The 12456-nt window shown below is 42.6% G+C and overlaps 1 protein-coding gene across 6 annotated transcripts in view; it reads right to left on the bottom strand.

Moving 5' to 3' along the window:
• Positions 1–1491: 1491 nt before the first annotated feature.
• The window catches only part of LOC134340551 (bromodomain adjacent to zinc finger domain protein 2A-like), a 145867-nt gene continuing 134902 nt past the window's right edge, over positions 1492–12456 (bottom strand). For all 6 annotated transcript variants that reach the window (XM_063037927.1, XM_063037925.1, XM_063037924.1 and 3 more), the window contains 4 exons: positions 11683–11763; positions 10944–11170; positions 9927–10070; positions 1492–7426 (listed from right to left, as the gene is read on the bottom strand). In XM_063037927.1, coding sequence (XP_062893997.1) covers positions 7273–7426; positions 9927–10070; positions 10944–11170; positions 11683–11763 — 606 coding nt within the window. In that variant the 3' untranslated portion in view covers positions 1492–7272. The remainder of the gene's footprint in view (positions 7427–9926; positions 10071–10943; positions 11171–11682; positions 11764–12456) is intronic.

The following is a 12456-nucleotide window of genomic DNA, read 5'->3' as shown; positions in this document are numbered from 1 at the left end:
TGTCAATGATTTGAATGACAGAATTGATGGCTTCTAGCCAAGTTTGTGGATGAACTGAAAATAGGTGGCGGGGCAGGTTGTGTTGAAGCAGGGAGGCCTCAGAAGGACTTGGACAGATGAACAGAATAGGCAAAAGGAATACAGTGTCAGGAAATGTATGGTCTACACTTTGATAAAAGAAGTAAAAGCATCAGCTACTTTCTAAATGGAGCAAATTCACAAATCTGAGATGCAAAGGGTTTTGGGAGTCCTTGTGTAGGATTCCCTACAGGTAAACTTGCAAGTTGAGTCTGTGGTGAGGAAGGCAAATGCAATGTTAGCTTTCATTTCAAGAGGACTAGAATATAAAAGCAAGGATGTAATGCTGAGGCTTTGTAAGGCACTGCTGAGGTCTCCCTTGGAGTATTGTGAGCAGTTTTGGGCCTCTTATCTAAGAAAGGATGTGCTGATATTGGAGAGGGTTCAGAGGAGGTACAAATGAAAGGCTTATTGTATGAGAAGTGATTGATGGCTCTGGGCCTTTACTTACTAGAATTTAGAAGAATGGGGGGGGAAGTCTCATTGAAACTTATCGAATGTTGAAAGTCCTCAATAGAGTGGATGTGGAGAAGATGTTTCCTATAATGGGGGAGTCAAGGACCAGAGGGCACAGCCTCAGAATGTCACTTTTGAACAGAGATGAGGAGGAATTTCTTCAGCCAGAGGGTGGTGAATCTGTAGAATTTGTTGCCACAGACAGCTGTGAAGGCCAGGTTAATGGGTGTATTTTAAGGCGGAGGCTGACAGGCTCTTGATTAGTCATGGCATGAAGGGTTATGGGGAGAAGGCAGGAGATTGAGAATGAGGGAAATTGATCAGCCATGATGAAATGGCAGAGCAGACTCGATGGGCTGAATTGCCTAATTCTGTTCCTATATCTTACGGTCCCAATCCTGAGGCATTGAATCTGATTCTCCCTCCTCATATTCAGCAACTGCCACAACTTCCTGTGGCATAGAATTCCACAGCTTCACCAACCCTCTGGATAATGAAATATCTCTGCATGCCCTACTGAATGTCCAGTCTTGTTTCCTGGGGACTGTAAACCCTAGTTCTAGACACCACAGCCATTAAAACAGCCCATATGTCTAGCCTTGTCAGAACAAGACCTCCTTTCATTTTCCTAAGGTCTGGGAACATGGATCTGGCTGGCCCAGCAGGATTGTCATTCCTGGTGAATCTCTGCCCCTCATCCTATGCAATATCTGGGTATTGTGGACTTTTCATGCGAGGGACCATGAGTGAACAGTGGAAAACCATGAATGAGCCAGACCCTGATCTATAAATAGCAAAGATTTACCAGGCTTCACAATCTACCTCGTTGTGATCTTGCATTTTATTGTTTACCTGCACTGCTCCTTTTCAGGAGCTTTTACATTTTATTCAGCATTGTTATTTTTTCACACAACAGCATACAAGATGAACTTTTCACTGTATCTCAGTGCATGTGACTATAATAAACCAATACAAATATGTATCTCAAGCTGCACTTTGTCCTAGAAGAACATGCACAAAATACTGGAGGAAAGCAGGTCAGCATCTATGGAAATGAATAAACAGTTGATATTTTGGGCCAAGACTTTTCTTTGTCTTAGAAAAATTAAGTTTCACTTTTTACAGTTAACCAACTACTAAGTATTTTTAAATAAATGGAATTTATTAAAAAAAAGTAAAAATCAGATGTGTATTAACAGCAGTCAGTGGTGTATTAGCAAGGTAACTCACCTTGTACTCCCTAGCTGAGGGGAATTCGGCGGTGTTTATTGAGAGATCCACAGATCCAGAGACACAGGTTCAATCCTGACCTCATGTGCTGCCTCTGTGGAATTTGCATGATCTTCCTGTTGAATGCATGGGTTCTCCCCCCCCCCAAAAAAAAACCTCGAATGCTCTGGTTCTCTCACACATCCCAAAAACATGCAAGTTTGGGGATTTGAAGGAGTCCTGACGAAGGGTCTCAGCCTGAAACGTCAACTGTACCTCTTCCTAGAGATGCTGCCTGGCCTGCTGCGTTCACCAGCAACTTTGATGTGTGTTGCTTGAAATTCCAGCATCTGCAGATTTCCTCATGGTAAGTTCGAAGATTGATTGGCTGCTGCAAATTGTCCCTAGTGTGTAGCTGAGTGAGAGAATTTGAGGGCAGTTGATGAGAGTGTGGGGAAAAAAACAGGTTATAATGGAACCAGTGTAAATGGAAGATCCAACCTATTCAATTTCTACCTTCAGAACGTCATTGTGATAAATTAACAAATAATGCAAGGAATAAAATTCAGAACACTGAAGCCCTGAGCACCTTCTTGGTATAATGTAACTTTATTTAACTCACAATATATTCTACAGTTGCACTTGCATCACAACACCCGTCACAGCACGATTCAAAGAGGTTCTCTCTTTTAATTGCTTCTTTTTTTTTTAAGAAAGGTTGTTGGTCCTAAAAATATATAGAAAGAAATGAACTTTCAGTCACAAAAAAAACTGTACATTATAAAAGTGGCAACAGCAAATGTCATATAAAAGGGTGCTCCTTTTGGTAAAAGGAATAAAGGAATGGGTTTTTCCTATGCAGACCAGTCTGCTCCCTGTGTAAATGACTGATCCCACTAGACGAATTTCCATCTTGACTATTAAATTAATTTTTTTCAAATATTTTTCACGGGTTTTCTCTGTGAGGATTGATAGTGTTCAAGAACGGGATGGTCCCTTCCCACTTTGCCACTTTGCGTATGTTTGTGCACACAAGTGTAGTACATTTCCATTTATGAAAACACCAGTTAAGGACCCAGGAGATCCAAAAGACAAGAAGCTCAGGTAGATAACCAGGAGTAATGGTGTATTTACCAGGCTGTGGAGCAAAGACTTAATGCTTCTTGTCTGCTACTTGATATCATTTATAAAATGATCAGCTTTCATCATGAGCTACATAAATGTATGGGAGGAGGACGACAAAGATGACATTCCTTAAACAAAGAAAGGTCCATGTTTCCTGTTGCTGTACTGTTACTACCCCCAGTACCCGGAGACAAGCTTTCATTACCTTTCCATTACAAACATTTTGTAGGGTTTAAGTTCTCAAAATATGGCTTAGTGGCCTTTTTCTACATATCCTAAAAATGTTAGCTACTGCAGGGATTGGGTAATGGGCCCTGGGATTGGACAAAGGAATCAAATGCAATAGATCCAAGTTTGGTGATGATGCAAACCTGGGTCACAGTATTGCCTGCTGAGGTGCTCCAGTGCCAAGGTTCCCAATCTTTTCTATGCCATAGACCCCCTACATTAACCAATGGTCTGTGGATCCCAGATTGGGAACCCCTGTCTAGGGGAGATGAATGGGCAAGCGAATGGAAAAGGACATGGTAGTTGGAATATATTGTGGAAAAAGTAGGAGGTTGCCCACTTTGGTGGAAAAAATAGAAAAATGGATTAGCAACACACACACAATAATGAAGGAACTCTGCAGGTCAGGCAGCATCTACGGAAATGAATAAACAGTCGCATTTCGTGCCAATAGATTAAAAAAAAAGATGGATTTTTTTAAAATGATAGACGATTAAAAGGTGTTGGTGTTCAGAGGGACCTGTGCTTCCTTATACACAAATCACTGAAAGTTAACATGCAGGTTCAGCGGGTAGTGGAAAGGCAAGTGACACATCAGCCTTTGTTGCCAGACAATTTGAGTGCAAAAGTACACGCATCTTACTAAAACTATACAGGATCCTAGTGATACCATATCTGAAATATTCCCTACAAGTCTATTCTCCCTACGCAAGAGAAGATATTCTTGTTAAAAACAGAATGCATCAAAACAGGGAAGATTCACCAGACTGATTCCTGCATCTGTCAAGTCCTGTAAGAATTTGTATATTCAATGAGACCATCTCTCATTTTCTTTTTTAATTTGTTCCTTAAAGCAGGGATCATTGAGTAGACTTGAATTTAGTTTCCAATTAGTATTCTTTGGTTGTAGGTCAAAATCAACAGATAAATATATAGGTGCATGGTCACTTAAATCTATTGTCCCAATTCCACAGGTGTTTATTTTGTCTTTGTCTTTTCCAAATGTTATGAAATAGTCTATTCTTGTATGTACAGAATGGGAGGCAGAATAATGAGTGTAATCCCTTCTGTCAGGGAAAAGGTCCCTCCATATATCAATTAGACCAACCTCCTCAAAAAGTGTATTAACTTTCTTATGTAAGGATTTTGTTTCATAGGTTTTTCTATTGGAAAAGTCTAACTTTGGTTCTCCCCCATGTATCAGAAGACCTTCTGTTTCCGTCACCATAATATTTGAAATTTTCTGAAAGGAATTAATATCACTTCCTGGGGGTGCGTATATATTCAATAGAGAAACTGAATTTCCATCTATATTCCCCCTTATCAGAATATATCTGCCCTCCTTATCTCCATCTCTCATTTTCAATAACTCAAGAGCATATGGGCCAAGTCTGCTCAATCTCCTCTGAGAACAATCTCTCTCGATGCTACGAATCAATCTAGTGAATATTTCCTATGCTCCACTACAACACCCTTTATAGCAGGCTTCAGAGCAGATCTCTTATTTAGTAGCTCCCTTATAGAAAGCTTGTTGGTCCTAAAAATACATTGAAACAGATTACCTGTCAATCACAAAACAATTGTACATTATAAAACAGTGACAATGACAAATGTTAAATAGAAAGGTGTTTCCTTTGTTAAAAGGAATAAAAGAATGGGTTCTCCCTATACAGACCAATCTACTCACTCTGTTAACGACTGATTCACTGTCCTAATTTCCATGTTGGCTTAAATTAATGCTTTCAAAATATCATTTTCTATGGGGTTTCTGTGCAACGGTTGATTGTGTTTGAGAATGGGTGATTTCCCTGTCTTTCTGGAACATAGTTCATCCTGAATGCATTGAAGGCTTCCAGGAAGATTCTGATCTCAGATGCTGAGAGGACCCAGAGATCTGAATTCACAGTTCCACTGAAGACTAGCAGGAAGGTGCTCGGAGCCAGAGTAGAGGGACAGCGCAATTGAATACCAAACAACCGCAGATGCTGAAATAAAAACAGAAGCACAGTGGCGGAGGAAAGAGAAACATTTTGGGTCAATAACTTTTCATGAAAACCTTATTCATCAGCTCCAATTAAGTTTCATCAACACTAAATGTTGCATTTACCGGTTTTATTGGAGGGAGAGGAGGCTGCTCAAGGTCAGGTTTGTCCCTCAGGGCTGTTAGAGCTGTTTTCTGTGCTCAAGGCATCATCAGGATGCAGTCCACTGGGTCCACCAACTAGGTACTCCACCTTTCTCTGCCGAGATTTTACCGAATTATTAGTAGGATTATGAGGATATACCTTAGCCCAAAGGTCTCTCCAAACCGCATTTTTCCATTTTGCATGTAACCTGGCTGTGTGAGACGATTAAACTGATGTCAGGTGAAATTACTGAAGGATCATCCAGTGAGGCTTTATGGGTGGAGCTGATAAATAAGGGGATGATCGCATTGTAGGGGGTTGTACAATAAATGACTATTTTCAATCACTTTTTATTGCCACAAATTTGTCTAGCTTAAGCTTAATCATGATAACTGCAAACATGCCTCAGCACAGCAGTCACCTCTTTTGCAGGTTAGATCACCTATGAGGGGCAGTCTGTACAATCTCCAGATGCACACACATTCGCTGCTCCTCCAAAACCAGATTTCTTTTCTGTCACTGTCACTGGTACACAGCATAGCTGGCAACAAGCTGCAGAGTGCCAAAGATAGTTGCATGGAGATACCCTGAAAAGTATACTGAACCTAGAGTAGTGGGTGCTCTGAGGCAACACAAGGCTGTGTGTGATTCAGTACAACAGTCCCAGCAATGAACTGTTCTCTCCTTTAATTAAATTCTGCTCACTTTTAAGAGTGGAGGGAGGGGAGGGGAGGGGGATAGGGTTGGAAGGAAAGTGCATAGAAATGTAGTGACAGAAAATCAAATAGATTTCACTATTTCTGACTGAGTCTGAGGTATGACATTCATATTCATTCCTGGGGAAAAGAATATTATTCTACTGCAACAGAGAAAGCTTGGTGAAAATTTATCTAAGTTTGCAATAGTGGCTATGGTTGGCCCAGGATTTCAGTGGAAAGAGTTTTGCAAGGTGCCATTCCAATGCCCAGATTGGGAATTCATTGTTTCAGACAATCCTTGAACACTTAATACAGTACTGTAGCTCAGTGCAAAACTACGACATAAAACATAAATAATATTATTTACTAAATGACACAAACATAAATAGACAATAATGAAATCAAAGACTACTGGTAAATATATCCCTTTCAACTCTTTGTACTGCTTATCTCACTTGTGAGTGAGGATGTCTGTATCATTTGGGAAGGCTGGGAAGGCTGGGAAGGGAGAGAGTCAGACCAAAAGAAAGAGTTGGCAGGTCTCTGGTATGTTTTGGGTGGGATTTTAGGAGGCTGCTGTTTCAGGAAGGTGGAATGTTTCCTGCAATGACCTCAGGCAACATGAGTTAAGAGTCAAACTATGTCTATGGCACACAACCCTTGGCTGTTACATTCTCTCCATCTCCTGTGTTTCCTCAAATGCAAAAGTTACACAGCTCAGACTGAACAAATGATGCCCCCGATAGTGACACAACGTTGGCTTCACAAGTCATCTTCAACAAAGGTTTTGATGATGCTACGAGTGAATCTCTTGGGTTGTGGAGGGGAGGGAACTAGTATCAAACAATTCAGACAAAGCTCCTGGTATGACAAAGAGACACAAATAGCCAGCCCAGGAGGGAGAGTATGCAGTTTTAAATCCCAATCAGCAAGAATTAATTAATTTGAGGAACTGCAATGAACAATATAATCAATTTGCTATGTTCCTAGTAAAGCATCTTGTTCACCCTTTAGTGAAACTAATGAGTGGTGGTTTACACCAATGCTTAATTAATTGTTGTGATCCCCAGCAAAATCAAGTGTACCGGGAGATCTACAGTACATTCCTCATTGTCATATCCATACACCATATATTCAACCTCGGCATCTAAAAGCTAAGACTGACACATTAAAGATAGGGTTTTATTTTTAAAATACCATGAATTCAAATCCAAAGAAAGTCAAGAGAAACTGCCAAAATATGTCTTGTTTCCAGTCCCAAGTCACATTGAGCTTCAATGGTGAGAGGCAGTGTTATTGGGTTTGATCTTGATCCATAACATTGCCTTTTTCCCTGGCCTCCCAGTGACATTTTAGCTTGAATGATAAAACTCGGCCCATCGACTCTCAAAGAACTTCCTCATCACATTCCCTGCCTGTCCAATCTCGGAGCTGTTTTCGTTGAAGTTCAAGCAGTTATCGAACACCAAATGAGCATCTGCAGCAAATTCCTTGCAGCTCGTGTATCTGTATGGGAGAGGCCAGATTCAAACAGTTAGAACCTTCAAGAAACAGCCATCGATACTCTCTCTATTGCACTCCGTAGTTCTATTTAGTTTGTGGCTTTGTCCACTACTGAGCCACTGTGGCACACAGGCTGCCCAATATATCACAGGCAATTCCCACCCTACCATCCGTAGTATTGACAGGAGACGCTGCCTCAAGAAGGCAACATCCTTCATCAAAGATCCCCACTGTCCGGGCTATGCCATCTCCTCACAGCTCCCATCAGGCAGGAGCTACAGAAGTCTCACACCACAGGTTCAACAGCGACATTCCTTTAACCACTAATTGCTACAGTTTAGCAACACTATGACCACTTTATTCACTTTCCACAAAAACATGACCTTTTTGTTCTAATTGTGGCCTTTCTTGTAAAAATTGTGTATAATTTGTTTCATTTATGTTTTTCTTGTGAATGTTGCTCATCTGATATTACGTGACTTTGATTTACACTGTTGCAATTTCCCCCAATAAGGCACCTCCAGTTATCAGGAAAATCTGACTGAAAATAACTTTCAAGGATTTAAGTAGTCTCACCTTAAAGGGTCTCAAATTGAAATGTCGACCTGTTTATTTCTCTCCATAGATGCTGCCTGACCTGCTGAGTTTCTCTATCATTTTGCATGTGATGCTCAGGATTTCTAGCATCTGCAGAATCTCTTGTGTTTATCACTTTCAAGGTGAAGCTACTTTTCCATATATGGGAGTTAAAAAGTACCCACAGTGGTCAGTAATCCCAGGCAATCACATACAATAAATTCAGAAAAGATGGATGGTAGTCACTCTTTTAAACTGATCTTTATCCTGTTGTGTGCTGGATTTATATGGAACCGAAATATCTCATTTTATAGAGGGTTATGGGCCGTGTAAGAAGAGTTAGGTTGACCATGGAGTACGTATATATCGGTTGATGCAACATTGTAGGCCAAAGGGCCCGTACTGTGCTGTACTGTTCTATGTACAAAGATTTGTTCCATGTAAGTTACTGTTGACTCATTTCAAAATAGCCTCAGAAATACACATTGTTCTCCAAAACTTCTGCCATCTACAATGGGTTCTACCACTAAACACAACTCTCCTTCCCTGCATTCTCTACTTTCCACAAGGGTCAGTCTCTATGTGACTCCCTTGTCCACTTGTTCCAACCCCGACCCCACTGATCTCCCTCCTGATACTTATCCTTGCAAGTCAGACAAGTGCTACACCTCCTCCCTCACTACCATTCAGGACCCCAAACAGTCCTTCCAGGTGAGGCAACACTTCACCTGCAAATCTATCAGGGTCACCTACTGTATCTAGTGCTCCCAGTGTGGCCTCTTCCACATCGGGGAGACCTGTCGGAGACTGGAAGATCGCTTCATCAAGTACCTTCACTACATCCACTGCACATTTCCCAGTGGTCACCCATTTTAATTCCAATTCCCATTCCCATTCTGACATGTCTGTTCATGGCCACCTCTACTGCCACAATGAGGCTACACTCAGGTTGGAGAAACAACACCTCCTATTCCGTCTGCGTAGTCTCCTATCTGTTGGCATGAACAGCAATTCCTCCAACTTCTAGTAATTTCTACCCCCTCTCTTTTTCCATTCCCCATTCTGGTTTCCCTCTCACCCCTTCTCTTCTCCTCAGCTAACCATCACTTCTCTGGTGCCTCTCCTCCTTCTCTTTCTTCCATGGTCCACTTTCCTCTCCTATCCAGTTGCTCCTTCCAGCTCAAACCTCCCAGCTTCTTACTTCATACCCCTCCCCCACCCACTTTTTCACTCACCTGGCCTCATCTTTCACCTGCCAGCTTGTACTCCTTCCTCTCTGCCCACTTTCTTAATTCTTGCTTCGCTCCCTTTCTTTCCAGTCCTGATGAAGGGGCTTGGCCAAAAACGTTGACTGTCTATTCCTCTCCATAGATGCTGCCTGACTTGCTTTGTGCGTGTTGCTCTGGATTTCCAGCATCGGCAGAATCTCGTGTTCAGAAATACAAAACCTGTTTCTACTTTAAAAATATTTGCAACCTCTGACTTAGCACCCAAGGGAGTGGTTGGGAGGGAGGTGAAACTGCCTTGATATAATCGTATTATTGTAAATTATTAAACCCTAGTCTTGCTTGTTACATCATCTTTCGTGGGGCGGAGTCAGTTTTGGGCCAGTTTTTAGCCCATCTGACAGACCCCAGGCTTGGAGGGTGGCCAACTGGTCTGGAAGAAAGCCTCTTTCTGCATGTGGATCTCATCAGGAAAGTAAAATCCAAACACCACACCCAGCCGAGGCCCTGCACTGTCACCAGCATCTGAGAAGCTCTGGCCACAAACATGGACAACGAGAAGCACAAGGGCTTCTTCCTTTTAAACACCACCCATCTTCCCCTTCCCAAGGCTGAAATAAAAGCCCCACCCAGCTCCCTTTCGCTCGAGTGCTTTTTGCCAACCTTCAGCCATCACAGAGCTTTGAGGCAGTGATACTCACTTCCTTTCAATGAGCTTGCCCCTGATGGTAGAAAAGTCCATGGGTTTTTTGATGACCTTTCTATAACCAGGCACCATCCGTGGATTGACAGGGTGTAAGAAGGGCCAGGCGTCCTCGTGGGATTCCATTTCCATGAGGATAACCCTACAGGGAATAATTCTCGGCATTAGTCACGGACAGAGCAGGATACTCAACAGGTACTGTATCACACAGGCATTATAAATAGAGGTACGAAGTACAAATGTCCACTGCACCTCTGTAAAATGCAGGTATTTCTGGTCACCACATTATAGGAAGGATGTTAAGGCCCCAGAGTGAATGCAGAGGAGTTGCAGGTTCCAGGGATCGCATCTCTAAGGTTAGGCTGGAGAAACGAGAGGTTCCTCTCGCTGGAGCAAAGAAAGTTGAGAGGAGATCCTAAAGGAGGTGGACAAGATGAGTAACACGCACAAAATGCTGGAGGAACTCAGCAGGTCAGGCAGCATCTATGGAGAGAAATAAACAGTCGACGCTTCAGACTGAGACCTTTATCAGGATCAATCCTGATGAAGAGTGCCGGCCTGAAAGGTCAACTGCTCTCCATTTGATATGACTTGATATTCTGACCAACTGATACAGAAACGCGAGGGAAAATTGTTATTTATATGCAGAGAGCAGTGATGACCCAGAACTGACTTCTTATATCAGTGGTGGAGATAAGGTCAATCAGACCTTTGGGGGACAGAAGGAGGGTAATCTCTAGGGCCGTGGGTCTCATACAGCGCAATAACTCCATGCTTTGTTTCTAGTCAGAGCACTGGAGTCAGAGTTTGCAAGAGGTCAATGTGCCTCTAAGATTCTGTATTTTGGATCAAAAGCATTGCAAGGCAAGACCTTCAGCAGAGAGGCAAACGTCCGAAGATAATCAGTGTTCTGTTGCCAACACCCAGGAACATAAGCATGGAATCAGTAAAAGCACCAGCAGTGAACCAGGGAGCAGATGGACCACACCAAGGGTCCTTTCTTGATGACACTTACTCGCACAGCGCAAGGTCCTTTGGATCACTTTTGGCTGAGATTTTCCTTTTCTTGGCAGCAGGTGCATTCCCTGGCGATAGAGAATTACTCCTTTTTTTGTTTCTCCTTTTCACAGCGCTATATTCCACACCTTTGGCATTACTGATTTTGTTTTGGGTACGCTTCCTGTATCTTCTCTGCCTGCCTTTGGTCAGAAAGGATCCAGGTTCAGCAGAGTGGCTGTTTGCCTGGAAACAAGACAAAACCAGTCAGAGTCAGACCCTCACACCCACCATGGTGTTCAACACACTGACCACCGCGCCTGCTGTGGTGAGTCCACCTCCCCCCACCCACACTGTGACCACCCTGCCCACCATAAGACCATATGGAGCAGAATTAGACCATTCAACCCCTCAAGTCAATTATGGCTGATATATTTTCTTTCTTGACCCCATTCTCTTGTCTTCTCCCCGTAACCTTTGACACCCTTACTAATTAAGAACCTGCCAACCTCCGCTTTAAACATACCCAATGACCCGGCTTCCACAGATTCACCACCCTCTGGCAAAAGAAATTCCTCCACATCTCTATTCTAAAGGGATGTCCCTCTGTTCCGAGGCTGTGTCCTCTGGTCCTCAACTCTCCCACTGGTGACATCACCAGACCACAGTGACATCAACATTCCTAGGAATGGATAATCTCTCCCTTTCTTCATCATATACTTTCAGAAACAGTGGACGAAACTGTCCATGCCACAGACCTTTCTTGCAAGATGCTTTCTATCTCTTCTCTGCTTGATTTTATTCCGTGACAATCTAGGCCTGGCAGACTGTCTGTTCGCCTGGAAAGAAGACAAAACCCGTCAGTGGCTAGCTCCACAGACAATCAGTTGCAATTGCCTTCTGATGTAGTGGGTCTGTCTCAACATGTTAGATAGTGGGTGGAGAGACTTTAGCTGTGTCCATCACACTGTTGGCTGAAGTTCACCTTGTTGTGTGTCAGAAGGAGCAATGTACAGAAGAGTTGCCAAAAGATATGCAAGCCAGATGTAAAAGAATTACTCTAAGCCCATAAGACATGGGAGCAGAATTAGGCCAATTAGCCTATTGAGTCTACTCCACCATTTCATCATAGCTGATTTATGATCCTTCAACCCCATACTCTTGCCTTCTCCCAATAAACTTTGATACCCTTACTAATCAAGAACCCATCAACCTCCACTTTAAATATACCCAATGACTTGGCCTCCACAGCAATGAATTCCATAGATTCACCACCCTATGGCTATATAAAAAAAATCCACCTCATCTATGTTCTAAAGGAACATCCTTCTTTTCTGAGACTGCACCCTCCATTTTTAGACTCTCCCACTACTAGAAACATCTTCTACACATCCACTCTATCTAGACCTTTCAATATTCGATAGGCTTCAATGAGCTCTCCCTCACTCTTCTAAACTCCAGCAAGTACAGGCTCTGGGCCATCAATCGCTCCTCATACGTTAACCTTTTCATTCCTGGGATCATTCTCGTAA

The sequence above is a fragment of the Mobula hypostoma genome, chromosome X1, assembly GCF_963921235.1.
Source record: "Mobula hypostoma chromosome X1, sMobHyp1.1, whole genome shotgun sequence".
Lineage (NCBI taxonomy): Eukaryota > Metazoa > Chordata > Chondrichthyes > Myliobatiformes > Myliobatidae > Mobula > Mobula hypostoma.
This window is presented reverse-complemented; position numbering and strand designations above follow the sequence as displayed.